This window comes from Nilaparvata lugens, chromosome 9, assembly GCF_014356525.2.
Source record: "Nilaparvata lugens isolate BPH chromosome 9, ASM1435652v1, whole genome shotgun sequence".
In the NCBI taxonomy this organism is placed as follows: domain Eukaryota; kingdom Metazoa; phylum Arthropoda; class Insecta; order Hemiptera; family Delphacidae; genus Nilaparvata; species Nilaparvata lugens.
The window spans coordinates 41251573-41268226 of record NC_052512.1 but is presented as its reverse complement, the minus strand read 5'-3'; the positions used below and the strand labels follow the sequence as shown (position 1 = coordinate 41268226).

Below are 16654 nucleotides of genomic sequence, written 5' to 3'. Positions count from 1 at the left end.
TTGGGGTACCTTAATTTTTTTCGGAAAGCAATACTCTCCTTACCTATGGTAATAGGGCAAGGAAAGTAAAAACGTTGCCGTTAAAAACGTTGTAAAAGTAAAAACGTTGTAAAAATAAAAACGTTGTAAAAATAAAAACGTTGTTATTGAAAGTAAAAACGTTGTCTTGTCATTGTCTTCTATAGACGGTAGCTGATACAGATTTATTGATGTAATATTAACTGTTCATTCTCGTTTCAAATAATCCATTATATTTCATTTAGCAAGGATTTTTATTTTTCAATAATTTCATGATAAGTTTTCAAAATTGAGATTATATATTTTGTTAGTTGATTATCAATTCTACATTGTTGAAAGACGATCTGGCGACAGAGCAAAGCGAGAAAGAGATAGCGCTATCCACTTTGTTGAATGATAGACAAGGAAAGCAGTATCATTGCTGATTAAACACTACCTATATAACGGGACCTCACTATACATTTCAACAGAAGAATTAGAAAATTGATAAGAGGTTATACTATGATTTCTCTCATACTTTTAATCTTTCATCAATATTGATCATCTTTAAAATATTGAGTAGGGTTGTGTTCGTTTGTTTGCATCAAAACTTGTCAAATTGTGGATTGCGTACCAGAAAAGTCACACAACTCTCCTTGCTCATTGAACTGTGAGCCTCATTCTCAAATGACAATAATTTAGGGGAATAACATAATGACGATTGGCGGTAACATATTTGAAACTACGATCAGACTACTGTATATGTATATATAGGCCTATATTGTTTCCAGAGTTCTTTTTCCTTTGTGTAAATTGTGAAATTCGATGATTTTTTCTAAAGTCGTCAAAACAGCTATTCTACAGATGAAATATCTAGACTATCTCTCCTACCTACCTAGCTCATGCACGACAAGGAGGTTACCAAGTCCATTTCTCTAGGATGGGTGGACCCCCCATTAGTTTCTCAGAAAGGAGATTATGATTATACTATTGTTATTGTTTTCAGAGTACATTTTCCTTTGTTTGAATTATGAAATTTGAGGATTTTTTAAAAGTTGTCAAAACAGCTGCTCTACAGATGAAATATCTCGACTATCTGTCCTTTTCATAAACTGCTCAATTTTGAGAAAATCGTGAAAAACGTGGTTTTTCAGTAATTATCTGCCATTTTTCTTAAGAATTTAAGAAAAACATGGTTTTTTAGTGATTATCCGCTATATTTCTCAAGAATATTACGGAGTTCCTGCAATTTTCCCAGAAATGAGACTAATGTCATTTGATAGGGCTTATGAATGATAGGGCTTTGATAGGGCTATCCATGATATGAATTTGAAGGAAATCGTTGGAGCCGTTCTCGAGAAAACCGTGGAAAACACACACACACACACACACACAGACAAATACCCGAAAATTATGTTTTTGGACTCAGGGGACCTTGAAACGTATAGAAAACTTGGAATTGGGGTATCTTAATTCTTTTTGAGAAGCAATACTTGCAATACTTTCCAATAGGTAATAGGGCAAGTAAAGTAAAAACGGGAATAATTTAGATCTCCAAATTTTGCACATACGTAGACAGAATATCAATCTCGTGCACCTCGCAGCTCAAATTTCAATTTTCGTACTAGATTTTTCAGAATTACAGTTTAAATTCCATTCATGGCACATGAATTTTATAAGGCATACATTGTACAGCCATGTTGATATAGGAATAGCTAATTGCAGAAAGGCAACATGTCCAGTTTTCATCATAATTTTACAGGAGAGACAAAAAACGTATTTAAACCTGAACCTAAACCTGTAGTAAACGATAGATTCAACACGTCGTCATTACAATGCTTTCAGTAGGACATGTATCCTTCCTACAATTAACGATGTATCTAACATTAAATAGTTGATTTTTTGAAAAAAAATTTTTTTGAAAAAGTTGGACATGTTTTCTTTCTGCAATATTAGCTATTAGCATAATCTATAGTGTGGTTCCACATTATAATTGCAGTGTACGATTGACAATACTGTTGCTGTCATTTTCTATCATACAACAAAACATATAGCACTATCTCTCTCTCCCGCTTTGCAATGTTGTCTATTTGCCAGAATATCTCATACTAGCCGTCAGGCTCGCTTCGTTCGCCGTATCCGTCAAGCTAGGGGGCTCCGCCCCCTGGACCCCCGACTTGATCGTCCGAAAATAAGATCAGCGGGCTCGCTTCACTCGCCTGCATTTTTCATTTGAGCATTCCATCAGAAAGTCAAAGTACTGAGAAAACGCAGAAAAGCTGTGAAAAACGCTGGTTTTCGGCGTATCTTTGATGAGATATTGAAGTCACAAAGTTTTTAGACCCTAGTCGATCCTCTGTACCAAATTTGAAAATTTTCTGTCTATTACTTGATGAAATAACTGAGAAAACGCAAAAAACGCGGGTGTATCTTTGGCATTATTTCAAATTCCTTCTAACACAACATTATTACACCCTAGCTCAGCTTCTGTACTAAGTTTGAACAATTACTGTTCATTCGTTCTCGATAAATCTGAGAAAAAGCAAAAAACGCTGGGAAAACGCTAATTTTGGGCGTATTTTTGACTTTATTGCAAATTCCTTCTAACACAACATCATTACACCCTAGCTGAGCTTCTGTACTAAATTTGAACATTTTATGTTCATTTCTTTCTCGATGAAGCTGAGAAAACGCTAAAAAACGCTGGAAAAACGCAGATTTTGGGCGTATCTTTTTAAATATTTTCGTATCTTTTAAAATATGGAAATTTTTTCAAAGCCGTTCCTAGTGCGCCTCTAAAGGGCCAACTGAACATACCTACCAAATTTGAACATTTTTGGTCCGGTGAATTTTTAGTTCTGCGAGTGAGTGAGTGAGTGAGTGAGTGAGTCAGTACATACATGTCTATAAAATGTTTTAATGCTCTCCCTAATGATATAAGAGTAATTGACCATGAGAGTTTTAAACGGGTTTCAAAGAATTTGCTTATTGGAAAATGTTTATATAAATTTGATGAGTTTTCCGAAATTAAATTTTGAAAGCTAGTTGTGTGAATGTTTGTTTTTTGACTTGAGAGTACTAGGCAATTGATTTTAAAATAAAATAGATTAAAATAATGAAAATAAAATGTGATATTGCTGTAAGCTGATGACGTTGTTATGACATTTTCATGTTTTTGACAATAAATTATTTATTTATTTATTGACAAAATTTCTAAATATGTTTATTTTATTTCCAGTTGAAAAATGAAGAGTTCCGTGATTCTTGTGTTGATCTTCGTTCTTCTGAATGTGAGTTGAAAAATAATCAATAATTATATGATCTATATAATCTATATTATATAATAAAGGAAAAAACTGGCTTATACAGGGGATAGGGGATAGGAAATTCACGAATGACGCATCATCACGTCTCAACTACTCAACTAATCAACTTGAAATTTTGCATAATCTACCGATTATGGTTATAGGCATATTTCAATCTCTTCTAGTTTCCACTCGGTCAACTTTTCATTTTATCAAGTTTTAAAATAAACCGTCGCGGAGCAGGGTTACCCACTATAGTAAGGTCCACATTATAATGGCAGTGGATAAAGATAGAAGAACAGCGTTGCCGATCCTCTGCCTTGATTAATTATATTTCTACACTGTCGAAAACAGATTTGGAATCGTTGCGGAGCTAGAAAATGATAGTACTACCTGCTTTGTCGGATGATAGACAAGGATGGCAACATCAAAGTTTATCAAATACTGTCATTATAACATGGACCTCACTATAGTAATCAATAATATAATCATCATAGTTGGGAAATTGATTGATTGATTGAGTACTTTATTTATGTAGATTACAATATATACTGGCTTATACACTTATATACAATAGCTTACATTACAGCAAAATTATAGATGAATTTACATAATGTAGACTAAGAAAATAATTATTGAACTGTATATGATATGAAAAAGCAATTTGTAATATAATAACTATTGATAATAATTATATTGTTATGCATCTACATAAATTGGCGGAGCTTTGGACATATCAATGTCCATTCTTCGGAAAGAATATTCAAAATATTCTCCCCACTAACTCTCTACCAAAATATCATATTGAATAACTAGATCCAATGTAATATTTAATTTGGATGAATTTTAATATAGTTCATGGGATTATTGATGTAGAAAAATGAGTTGAAAATAAAATAAGGCATAATTAATGGAATAATTGATTTAGAAAAATAAGTTATAAATAAAATAAGGCATATTTAATGGAATATTGATTAAGAAGTATAATTTATAAATAAAATGAAGCATAATATTATATTTCATTAGTCGCTCAGAAATGTTTAAGGCTGTGCAAAGGCTAAAAATAAACTTCCTACTCGTGATATTTTTCAGAGTTTTTCAATTTGTATATCATCAAGCTATCAAAATTAAAAAGTTTTCTCAAGAAAACATTTTTTTTTCTTATCATTACTTTTTGAGATATGAGCGCCTAAAGTTTAAATTTTTGGGACAGAACATTTCAAATTTGGTAAGAGATAAATCCATGAGATTTAGAGATGGATTCTTGATGGTATTGTTGATTTAGTGAAACAAAAATTTTCTGAGAATATCAATTTTCAAGATAGTTATTAAATTTACCAAAAATAACTTTTAGTTGAGTTATTTTTGGTAAATTGGATAACTTTTTCGAAAATTAACATTTACAGAAAAGTTTTGTTTTAATAGATCATCCATACCATGAAGAAACTATCCTCTGAATCTCATGGATTTATATCTTACCGAATTTGAAATTTTCTGTCCCGAAAATTCAAACTTCATGCGCTCATATCTCAAAAAGTAATGATCGGAAAAAAAATGTTTCTTGAGAAAACTTTTTAATTTTGATATACAAATCAAAGAAGTTTGGAAAATATCACGAGTAGAAAGTTTATTTTCATCCTTTGCACAGCCTGGACCGGTTTGCGAGCTCGGGATTAGGCTAAGTTCTAGACTTAAAACACCTGAAGCCAGAAAATTGGCTTTCCTAAACGGGGCGTAGTCACAGTGCTTACCTATCATTTCTCCAATATTGAAAACGGTTTCCCTGGACGAAATAAAACATTCATAAATAATGCAAAATAGCTGAAAAGTTACACTATTTCCTCTTTAATTCATTTTGTGTTCAATTTCCTAGTTTTTCAAAATCCTATTATATTAAGCGAGCAATTTCTGTGGATCTGTTTATATTTTTATAACTGTTTTATCTTGTTATTTATGTTCAACGGATCTCGAAAACGACTTCAACGATTTTCACGTTGGAACAAAGTAGGTTCATGATATGAGAATTCGATTGCAATAGCCCTGGGAAAACTCGCTGAAGGACATGAAAAGGATAAAAATTATTCATCCTTGGAAAAACAGATGATAATTTCGTCGTGTGTCGAAACAGAAGATTCGTGTGGGAGAGAGACAGAATTATTTCCAGCTGTGTAATCAATCAGCGAGAAATATTATCTAGAAATTTTAATCAACTTGATCAAAATAATCTGTTTTTTTGACATGACATGATAATCTCGATTGCACTAGGTCTCATCCCTGGGAGAACTCGCTGAAGGACATGAAAAGGATAACAATTATTCATCCTTGGAAAAACAGATGATAATTTCGTCGTGTGTCGAAACAGAAGATTCGTGTGGGAGAGAGACAGAATTATTTCCAGCTGTGTAATCAATCAGCGAGGAATATTATCTAGAAATTTTAATCGACTTGATCAAAATAATCTGGTTTTTTGACATGACATCATGATAATCTCGATTGCACTAGGTCTCATCCCTGGGAGAACTCGCTGAAGGACATGAAAAGGATAACAATTATTCATCCTTGGAAAAACAGATGATAATTTCGTCGTGTGTCGAAACAGAAGATTCGTGTGGGAGAGAGACAGAACTATTTCCAGCTGTGTAATCAATCAGCGAGAAATATTATCTAGAAATTTTAATCAACTTGATCAAAATAATCTGTTTTTTTGACATGACATGATAATCTCGATTGCACTAGGTCTTATCCCTGGGAAAACTCGCTGAAGGACATGAAAAGGATAAAAATTATTCATCCTTGAAAAAACAGATGATATTTTCGTCGTGTGTCAAAACAGAAGATTCGTGTGGGAGAGAGACAGAACTATTTCCAGCTGTGTAATCAATCAGCGAGAAATATAATCTAGAAATTTTAATCGACTTGATCAAAATAATCTGGTTTTATGACATGACATGATAATCTCGATTGCACTAGGTCTCATCCCTGGGAGAACTCGCTGAAGGACATGAAAAGGATAATAATTATTCATCCTTGGAAAAACAGATGATAATTTCGTCGTGTGTCGAAACAGAAAATTCGTGTGTGGGAGAGAGACAGAATTATTTCCAGCTGTGTAATCAATCAGCGAGAAATATTATCTAGAAATTTCAATCGACTTGATCAAAATAATCTGGTTTTTTGACATGACATGATAATCATTCTAAACTAGCTGGCCCGGCGAACTTCGTACCGCTAAATAGTTAATGCATCTCATGACAAACTTTAGCTGGATGCACACCTGAGGGGTGCGATGCGGCATTTTGCATCCAGGTGCTTCTTGCTTATTGGTTTGAATGGAAGAACTCACACACACTGAATCGGACATGGCGTGGAACGGTGTGATAAGGCAATCCCCATAATATCAACACTTAGTATCACCAAGCCGCGCCTCCTCAGATGTGCCTAGTCTCAGCTTAATCATGATGCACTATATTTTCATGAAAATTATCCAACAATCAGTATATTTATCTCAATATGGACTTCCTATGTGCTTGGTTAGTTGTGCAGCAGTTTGTATTTTTAGATATAGTTGAATGCGGCTTGCTGGGAAATTGAATGGCATATCTCCTTGCAGCTGATTTTCCTGTGCATATTCTAAATTAACAGCATTTCGAGTTCTACGACCCAAGTTTGGACGTCGTTCGCACCGCGGAATTATTATTGGAATTAAAATTTTGTGAATCAGTAGAAAGAAAGGAGAAAAACAGATCTGCCGACGCTGTTGGATGACGCAATGGATTATAGCAGCTGATTTTTATTCCTGTGTGTGGCCAGCTCACAAGTATTCTTCCATAAGGATTAAATGTAAATTTTGAAGGACCGTAGGAAAGAGTCCTGAAGTCTGATTATGAATTTAGTTTTGAAGCATCTATATTTGGAAATCTTCTTTGTGAAAATACTTGAGGACTGAAAATTTTGTGAATTGAAGAACGACAAGACTTAACCTACCTATTTCGAACTATGTGTTATCTAAATTTGGGAGAGGAATAGCACAAGGTTATCTTATTTTTCCTCTCCCTATCATTTTGATAATATACTTATTGTATAAATGAAATGAAAATGATAGGCTATAAACCTGCTCCTGAACATAACAAACATAACTAAACAAAAATCATCAAATTTGGTGCACAAATAGAAAAGTTATTGAATGTCAAAATTTGAGGCTCGATTTTTATTTTTATAGACTAGAGTATGTCATAATTTTCAAAGTTATTCATTATTTGACAATTTAAGTGAGTGTTATTTTGTTATTCAATTTGGTTTGTAAATAATCTAAATTAGAACTTTTTCGTTTTTAAATGTTGGGACTGAAAATTGAACCTGAATTCAAGTGTATGGAACATAACCTACTTTCTGGACTATTTATAGTGTATAAATCAAAAATCGGGCAACGAACTGTTTTGGGCTGTGCCTGTTAGTCCTTCCCCAATCATTTCAAAGAATTGTGTTCTGTTTATCAATAGTTTAAGAATAAATAACACGCAAAGCTCGGTGCCCCGATATCTCAATTCAAACTTGGGCTGTGACTTTGATCTGTTATGAAAAGCCAATTTTCTGACTCCAGCTGTTTGAGTCTACAACTTAGCTGAACCCCAAGCTTAGAAACCGGGCCCCAGTTCTATTGGGAGATTGTTCAGTGAGAAACATTATGCGAAACTTTGAAGATGCCATCAGTACCGCCTGTACTGATTCATTAATCATGATTAATTGAAATGATTTTAATCATTAATGTAGCTTTAATTGATCGAGCGAAGTGAGGTCTAAAGGTGCGTACAGACTGTCGCTCTGCCCCGCAACCGAACGTCACTCCAGCAGAGCGATTGATGATCGACCGGCGGCAACAGTGGTTCGACCGGGGAATGCGAGAAGATCTAACATCTTCCGTAACGTTCATGATGGGTGCGTGGGAGTAGCGACTGTGGTTCGATGGTGGTACGAGGGCGGCACGAGAGCGGTACGAGGGCGGTACGAGGGAGGAGCATGCTCGGTGTGGGTTGGAAGCGCGGATATGTGTACACAGCTTAAGATTCAAGTCGACGGTTTGGCATTTCTCTTAATGTTTAAATGTTTATATGTTGCACATTTACGGCGAAACGCGGTAATAGATTTTCATGAAATTTGACAGGTATGTTCCTTTCTTAATTGTGCGTCAACATATGTACAAGGTTTTTGGGAAATTTGCATTTCAAGGATAATATAAAAGGAAAAAGGAGCCTCCCTCATACGCCAATATAAGAGTGAAAATCATACTATAGAATTATTCATCATTAATCAGCTGACAAGTGATTACACAGATGTGTGGAGAAGCCAGTCTATTGCTGTATTTCCATAAGGTCTATAGTTTCAATCAGGTACTTGTGGATGAGAATACTGCGTGAGGTCTACTGTTCACAGAACTACTAGTATAATAAGAAGCTTCAATATAATAAGATTGCTGTGAAGGGTTGTATATCGAGGGGTTTTTGAGTGAATATCGTTGTATTTCAGCTTGAATTTGTAATTTTTTTGGTTCTGGGTGAATTTCAGTTTCAAATTTTGCTGCCCCAGTCAATTTTTGGCATCTGAACATTTTGTTAAAGTGTAAATACTAACATTTCTAGAACAAATGATATCCCTCTCAGCTGCTAGGTTCGTTGCATTTCTCTCTTTGATGAAACAGTTAAGGTGCGTACAGACTTTCGCTCTGCTCCGCAACCAAACGTCACTCCAGCAGAGCGATTGATGATCGACCAGGGAGCAACAGTGGTTCGACCGGGGAACGCCAGAAGATCTGACATCTTCCGTAACGTTCATGATGGGTGCGACTGCAGAGCGGGGGCAGAGCGACTGCAGTACGATTGAGGAACGAGGTCGGTACGAGGGCGGAGCGTGCTCGGTGAGGGTTGGAAGCACGTATATGTGTATACAGCTTAAGGTTGACTACTGAAAGACGGGAATGTGTGTTGAACATGATGTGTGTACACACATGACGTCATACATTGTTGCGTCCGCACAGCATTGAAAATGTTTTGGTATTTATCTTCGATTTTTTGTTGTTTATTTCCTCTTTACAGCTCTATTTGAGTTGAATCATGTTTTATTTTTAATCCATTTATCTATTATTTATCCATTTTTCTATTTATTTATTAATTACGTTTATCACAAACAATACAATGATCGGGAAAATCAGTCTACTGCCCAGAACGTTTCCAATGTCTTAATTCAGTTTCAAATTGTTCAATTATTATACATAGTTTATGTCCAATAAAATTTCTACACCAAATCATCATTCTTCAAATACTAATAGTTCTGTGAACAGTAGACCTCACGCAGTATTCTCATCCGCAAGTACCTGATTGAAACTATAGATAATATGAAAATACAGCAATAGACTGGCTTCTTTACACATCTGTGTAATCACTTGTCAGCTGATTAATGATGAATGATTCTATAGTCTGATTTTCACTATGATATTGGCGTATGAAGGAGGCTGAGGCTCGTTTCTACTTTTATATTATCCTTGAAATGCAAAATTTCCAAAAACCTTGTATATACGTCGACGCGCAATTAAAAAAGGAACATACCTGTCAAATTACATGAAAATCTATTTCCGCGTTTCGCCGTAAATGCGCAACATATAAACATTTAAACATCTAAACATTTAAAATTCAAACATTTGAACATTTAAACAGTTAAACATATAAACATTTAAACATTAAACATTTAAACATTTAAACATTAAACATTAAACATTAAACATTAAACATTTGAACATTTAAACATTAAACATTAAACATTAAACATTTAAACATTTAAACATTTAAACATTTAAACATTTAAACATTTAAACATTTAAACATTTAAACATTTAAACATTTAAACATTTAAACATTTAAACATTTAAACATTTAAACATTTAAACATTTGAACATTTAAACATTTAAACATTTAAAATTTAAACATTTAAACATTTGAACATTTAAACATTTAAACATTTAAACATTTAAACATTTAAACATTTAAACATTTAAACATTTAAACATTTAACATTTAAACATTTAAACATTTAAACATTTAAACATTTAAACATTTAAACATTTAAACATTTAAACATTTAAACATTTAAACATTTAAACATTTAAACATTTAAACATTTAAACATTCAAACATTTAAACATTTAAACATTTAAACATTAAACATTCAAACATTTAAACATTTAACATTTAACATTTATACATTTAAACATTTAAACATTAAACATTTAAACATTTAAACATTTAAACATTGAACATTTAAACATTTAAACATTTAAACATTTAAACATTTAAACATTTAAACATTTAAACATTTAAACATTTAACATTTAAACATTAAACATTTAAACATTTAAACATTAAACATTTAAACATTAACATTTAAACATTTAAACATTTAAACATTTAAACATTTAAACATTTAAACATTTAAACATTTAAACATTTAAACATTTAAACATTTAAACATTAAACATTTAAACATTTAAACATTAAACATTTAAACATTTAAACATTTAAACATTAAACATTTAAACATTTAAACATTTAAACATTTAAACATTTAAACATTTAACATTTAAACATTTAAACATTTAAACATTTAAACTTTAAACATTTAAACATTTAAACATTTAAACATTTAAACATTTAAACATTAAACATTAAACATTTAACATTAAACATTTAACATTTAAACATTAAACATTTAAACATTTAAACATTTAAACATTTGAACATTTGAACATTCAAAATTTAAACATTAAGAGAAATGCCAAACCGTAGACTTGAGTCTACTCACCTCCCTCGGTCAATAGATTAGAATAAAACAAACAATTTTAAATTTGTATAGATCTATTGTTCTTATCAATCTCAGATTAAAATCCTTTTCAGTTTGTATTTAAAGTAGTTGTTATTGATTGTCTATTTCACGTTAGAAGCTGCCAAATAGCTGGTTCTATAGTGAGGTACATGTTATAATGGCAGTGGATAAAGATAGAAGAATAGCGATGCCGATTCTCTCTATTTATTATTTATATTTCTACACTGTCAAAACATAATTGGCATCGCTGCGGAAAGGATAGCACCACCGGCTTTGTGGGATGATAGACAAGGATAGCAAAACCAAAGTTGATCAAATACTGTCATTATAACGTGGACCTCACTATAGTGTTCGAAGTGTGATATCACAACTTGCATGACGAGCAAGTGTGTACACACATGTCCAACATACATGCATGACGAGAAGTGTACACACATGCTCGGATGTTGGTGGCCACCCTAATGATAATTTCACATGTTTTCCTGACAGTGGATTGAAATATCGCATCAGGCTCCCCCACCAAAAGCTCGAAGAGCTAGCTTAGCGCAAACTGCTCATCAAGCTGCGTCATCTCGATCTGCCAAAGTTGGTGAGTTTTCCCCTGTTTTTAGGGAAATAACATTTTAGTTTTTCCCTCAAGATTAGTCACAAGGTTTAAGCATAGAGGAACAATAGCATAAGTAGATATCCCATGGTATAGGGCGTTTATGTCGCAACTTTTACTGTTATCTCAAGCTGATAGTTCACGTAGTTCTTTCCTATGCAGCTGTGTGACACTGGTATTCTCTCATATTGTGCCGTTCATACACTCTCACCCCAACAAAACAATAAAAATTGACAGTAATCGGCTTGAGATAACAGTAAAAGTTGCCACAAAAACGCCCTATACCATGGGATATCTACTTACGCTATTGTTTCTCTAAGGTTTAAGTCACAAGATTAGTCACAGTTACGATTATAGAAGAATATCTACTTACGCTATTGTTTCTCTATGGTTTAAGTCACAAGATTAGTCACAGTTACGATTATAGAAGAATATCTACTTACGCTATTGTTTCTCTATGGTTTAAGTCACAAGATTAGTCACAGTTACGATTATAGAAGAATATTGTGACCAATTAGTGAGGTCCACATTATAATGGCAGTGCACAATTGACAATACTGTTGCTGTCCTTTTCTATCATACAACAAAACAGATAGCGCTATCTCTCTCTCTCACTTTGCAATTTTGTCTATTTGTCAGAATATTTTATATTTACTTTTGACAGTGACTGTACAAAACTGAACTAACCATATTCTCAGCCACCATTTTTTTTCATCATTATATCAAAATACTTGAGTACACAAGTAATATAATTATTGATTCAAAATGTATTTTTGAAACAATGAAATAATTTTTAAACATTATCTTATGAGAAACACAAATTTAAATACCTGAAATGACATGTTAAAAGTAGATAACTAACTATCCTAGACTTCATCATTGCTTAAGTTAGCCTACCCATATAGGTAGGCCTACCGGTATAGATAATATTTAGAAGCTATTTCAGATATAATCCATTGAAATTCATTATTTTCAAATAGGATTTCTATTTTTCTATTATTTTTTATGGGAATTGGATAGAATACCTACCAAATAACTCAATTTCTGTTGTTTTGGAATTCAGATTGTTGTATCACAGTTTTTTAAATTAGCCGCCATTTCAGGTTTGTATAAAAATAAAATCTAATCTCAGTCATGAAAGCAAATTTTTGAATCAAATTATGAAAAAATAGTTATTTGTATATCTAGAGTGAAAATTACAACTTTTTCTCCCTGTGGGAAAAAGTTTGAAGCCCAAGGCGAAGCCGATGGCAACAATTTTCCTGAGGGAGAAAACGTATTTCTCGCTCGTGATGTACACAACATTTTCCTCCATCTACATTTTTTTATAGAAACTGCAAATAATATAATTTTAATAACTTACGTATTGGTGACAATGTTTCCTAACAACATAACCTAAAAACTGAAACCTAAAAACCGGTCGTCTGATTGGCACTGCCAATTGCGCTATCTATCGGCAAAAGTTGTAACAATTATATCAGCTGTGCGTCTACCAAAAATGGCTGACTCCAGATCACGCGGTTCAGATTTGAATTGCAGATCAGAAATATTTGTTGGATGGTATTTTGAATAGGATAAAATATCTTAAAAATTGTATAAATTTCTATCATCTACTAATATTAAGAATATATTTCATAAGTTGATCAAATTCCTGGTTGTGGTATTGAATTCAGTTGACTCAATGACAGACACCTCTATTATGCTTTCTCATCTGAGCTTAGACCTTCTAACCTATTACAATGTAAGCTTTAGATGATTCCCATGTTATTTAAATGGAGTCACTTTTACTCCCTAGGGAGTTTTTCTGTTTTTTACTACCGAGAGCGAAAAAGTGACACGTTAGTATTATGTTTCAGGGAGTAAAGTAAGTACTTTAGACAGTAGGTGGAGGAAAATATATTTTCTTGATCAATTTGACATTAAATTGATTATTTTATCAAGGAAATGATAATTATTATTAGAATAAATTTAATGGGATGAATTGAGTAACAATGTGTACAGTCAGTGGCAAAATGCAGAGAATCGGCATCGCTATTCTCCTATCTTTCTTCACTACCATTATAACGTGGACCTCACTATAGTCGAGAGCATGTGTTTCCAAATGGTGACGTCACGGAGACTAGAATCGACTGGTCTGAGTGTCACCATTTGCAAACACATCATGCTCTCGACTAGAGTGAGGTCCACGTTATAATGGTAGTGAAGAAAGATAGGAGAATAGTGATGCCGATTCTCTGCATTAATTAATTATATTTCTACACTGTCAAAAACATAATTGGCATCGTTCTGGACCTAGAAAAGGAAAGTACCACCGGCTTTGTCGAATGATAGACAAGGATAACAAAACCAAAGTTGATCAAAAACTGTCATTACAACGTGGACCTCACTATGGAGTCGAGTCTCTTCTCGACCTGAGTCGTGTAGTGTGAGTCAAGCCTAAAGGTGCTACAGATATATGTGCCACAAACATGAGCAATTCACTTTTAATCAGCTGATTATATCTGTTTTTTTACAGAAACGGTAAGATACAGATATAAAAAGCTTGGCATCAGCTGATTAAAAGTGAATTGCTCCTCCTGTTCACGGCGCATAAATCTGTACGCACCTTTACAATGCAGATCGATTTGATAAAAGCTCTAGGGTTCACCATATTATGTTGAATGACAGTGTTTGATTGGCAATTGTATTGCTATCCTTGTCTATCATTTAACAAAGTGGATAGCGCTATCTCCTTCTTGGTTGATCTGTTGCCAGAATGCTTTTTAACAATTTAGAAATAATAATCAATTAACAAAATATTCAATCTTGATTATAAAAATTCATTATAGAATTTTATTTTCATTGAAAAATATAATTTATTACTTGTTAAACTATAATTGGCATTTTAAACGAGAATAAACAGTTGAAACTACATCAATAAACCGTTATCAGTTGCCCTCCTTAGAAGGCATTGATAGACAGAGGATCAGCAACATTGTTCTCCTATCTTTCTGGACCTCACTATAGTAAATTCACTTTTACTCATGTAACCTCCCCAATAATATCCGGATTTTTGCCCTGTTTGTAAAACTCTCAATACTTGAATTATATACAATATTTATTTATTTATTCAAATAAATGAATAGATAAATGAATAAATAAATGAATAAATGAATAAATAAATAAATAATAAATTATCACGTGCACCCTGAGTAGCTTCAGAGGTGGGTGATTGATACCCAGGTGTTGCTCCTGGATGACTTCGTTCAGTCGTAATGTGGGCGGGGAAAAGAGGCAAATCAAAGTTCCTCTTCCTTCTTCTTTGTGCCTCAGCTGGCGTGAACAGCACCTCCTGGTGCTTCTGACGGCGTGAAGGTCGCTCTCTTCTCTGATGACACCACTTTGATGTAATTTTGTATTGGCCTTACGGCCTCGGTTCCGCTCCAGTGAAGTAGGAAAAGGAAGGACAGACAGGATAGGGACGGCAGACAACGGTCCACTGTGCCCTGGGGAGAAGGAAGAATAGGGACGGCAGACAACGGTCCGCTGTGCCCTAGGGAGAAGGAAGAATAGGGACGGCGGACAATGGTCCGCTGTGCCCTGCGGAAATGAGAGGACAGGGATGGCAGAAAACGGTCCGCTGTGCCCTAGGAAGATGGGAGGACAGGGATGGCAGACAACGGTCCGCTGTGCCGTGGGGGAATGGGAGGTCAGGGACGGCAGACAACGGTCCGCTGTGCCCTGGGGGAATGGTAGGACAGGGACGGCAGACAACGGTCCGCTGTGCCTAGGGAGATGGAAGGACAGGAACAGCAGACAACGGTCCGCTGTGCCCTGGGGAAATGGGAGGACAGGGACGGCAGACAACGGTCTGCTGTGCCCTAGGAGATGGGAGGACAGGGACGGCAGACAACGGTCCGCTGTGCCCTGGGGAAATGGGAGGACAGGGACGGCAGACAACGGTCCGCTGTGCCCTGGGGAAATGGGAGGACAGGGACGGCAGACAACGGTCCGCTGTGCCCTAGGGAGATGGAAGGACAGGGACGGCAGACATCGGTCCGCTGTGCCCTGGGGAAATGGGAGGACAGGGACGGCAGACAACGGTCCGCTGTGCCCTAGGGAGATGGGAGGACAGGGACGGCAGACAACGGTCCACTGTGCCCTGGGGAAATGGAGGACAGGGACGGCAGACAACGGTCCGCTGTGCCCTAGGAGATGGGAGGACAGGGACGGCAGACAATGGTCTGCTTTGCCCTAGGGAGATGGAAGGTTAGGGACGTACGGCAACCAACGGACTGCTGTACCAGGACAGGAGGTCGGGGACGTACGGCAGCCAACGGGCCGCTGTACAAGGAGCAGGAAGGTTGTGAGCGGAATGCTTTGGACTGAGGCTCGTCCGGCGTTTAAATACTCCCCCAAAGTGGAGGGGATGGAGTTGTGCCGCCTTCAGAGGCAGTTGAAATCATCTCGATGCGTGGAAGATGGTGCGCCATCGGTACCTTCCTTATCTCTGCGCGGTCGGCTAGCTTTGCTGATAGCCGAGTGTCTTTCAATAATATTATTAACTATTTCCTCGTCTCAATTTTACTTTGTGACACCCCACTCCTACTTGGTGGGGGGGGGGTGTTCGGAGCCCTCTATGGCACCACCTTAAAAGGTGTGTGCCATCTAGGCATCACTTTAAGAGGTGTAGACCTCCCAGGCATCACCTTAAGAGGTGTATGCCTCTCTATGAGCGACATCTATGCCTGGTCCATGGGCATATATTTACACTTTCCATCTGGTAACCAGACTTTTATATGTGGTCGACCTGCTCGCCTGCGCTTACCAGGTGTCGAGACTTGGTGACAGAAAACTGGATCCTTATTCCTTGAGGGACCTGGTGTGGGTTCCTGGGAC

General features: G+C 35.4%; 1 protein-coding gene across 1 annotated transcript in view; it reads left to right on the top strand.

Annotated features, from left to right (window-relative positions):
- Positions 1–3235: 3235 nt before the first annotated feature.
- The window catches only part of LOC111062682, a gene marked incomplete at its 3' end in the record, with an annotated part of 44887 nt that continues 31468 nt past the window's right edge, over positions 3236–16654 (top strand). Inside the window, 2 exon segments of the mRNA XM_039435883.1 lie at positions 3236–3287; positions 11662–11761. Of these exon segments, the coding sequence (XP_039291817.1) occupies positions 3243–3287; positions 11662–11761 (145 nt within the window).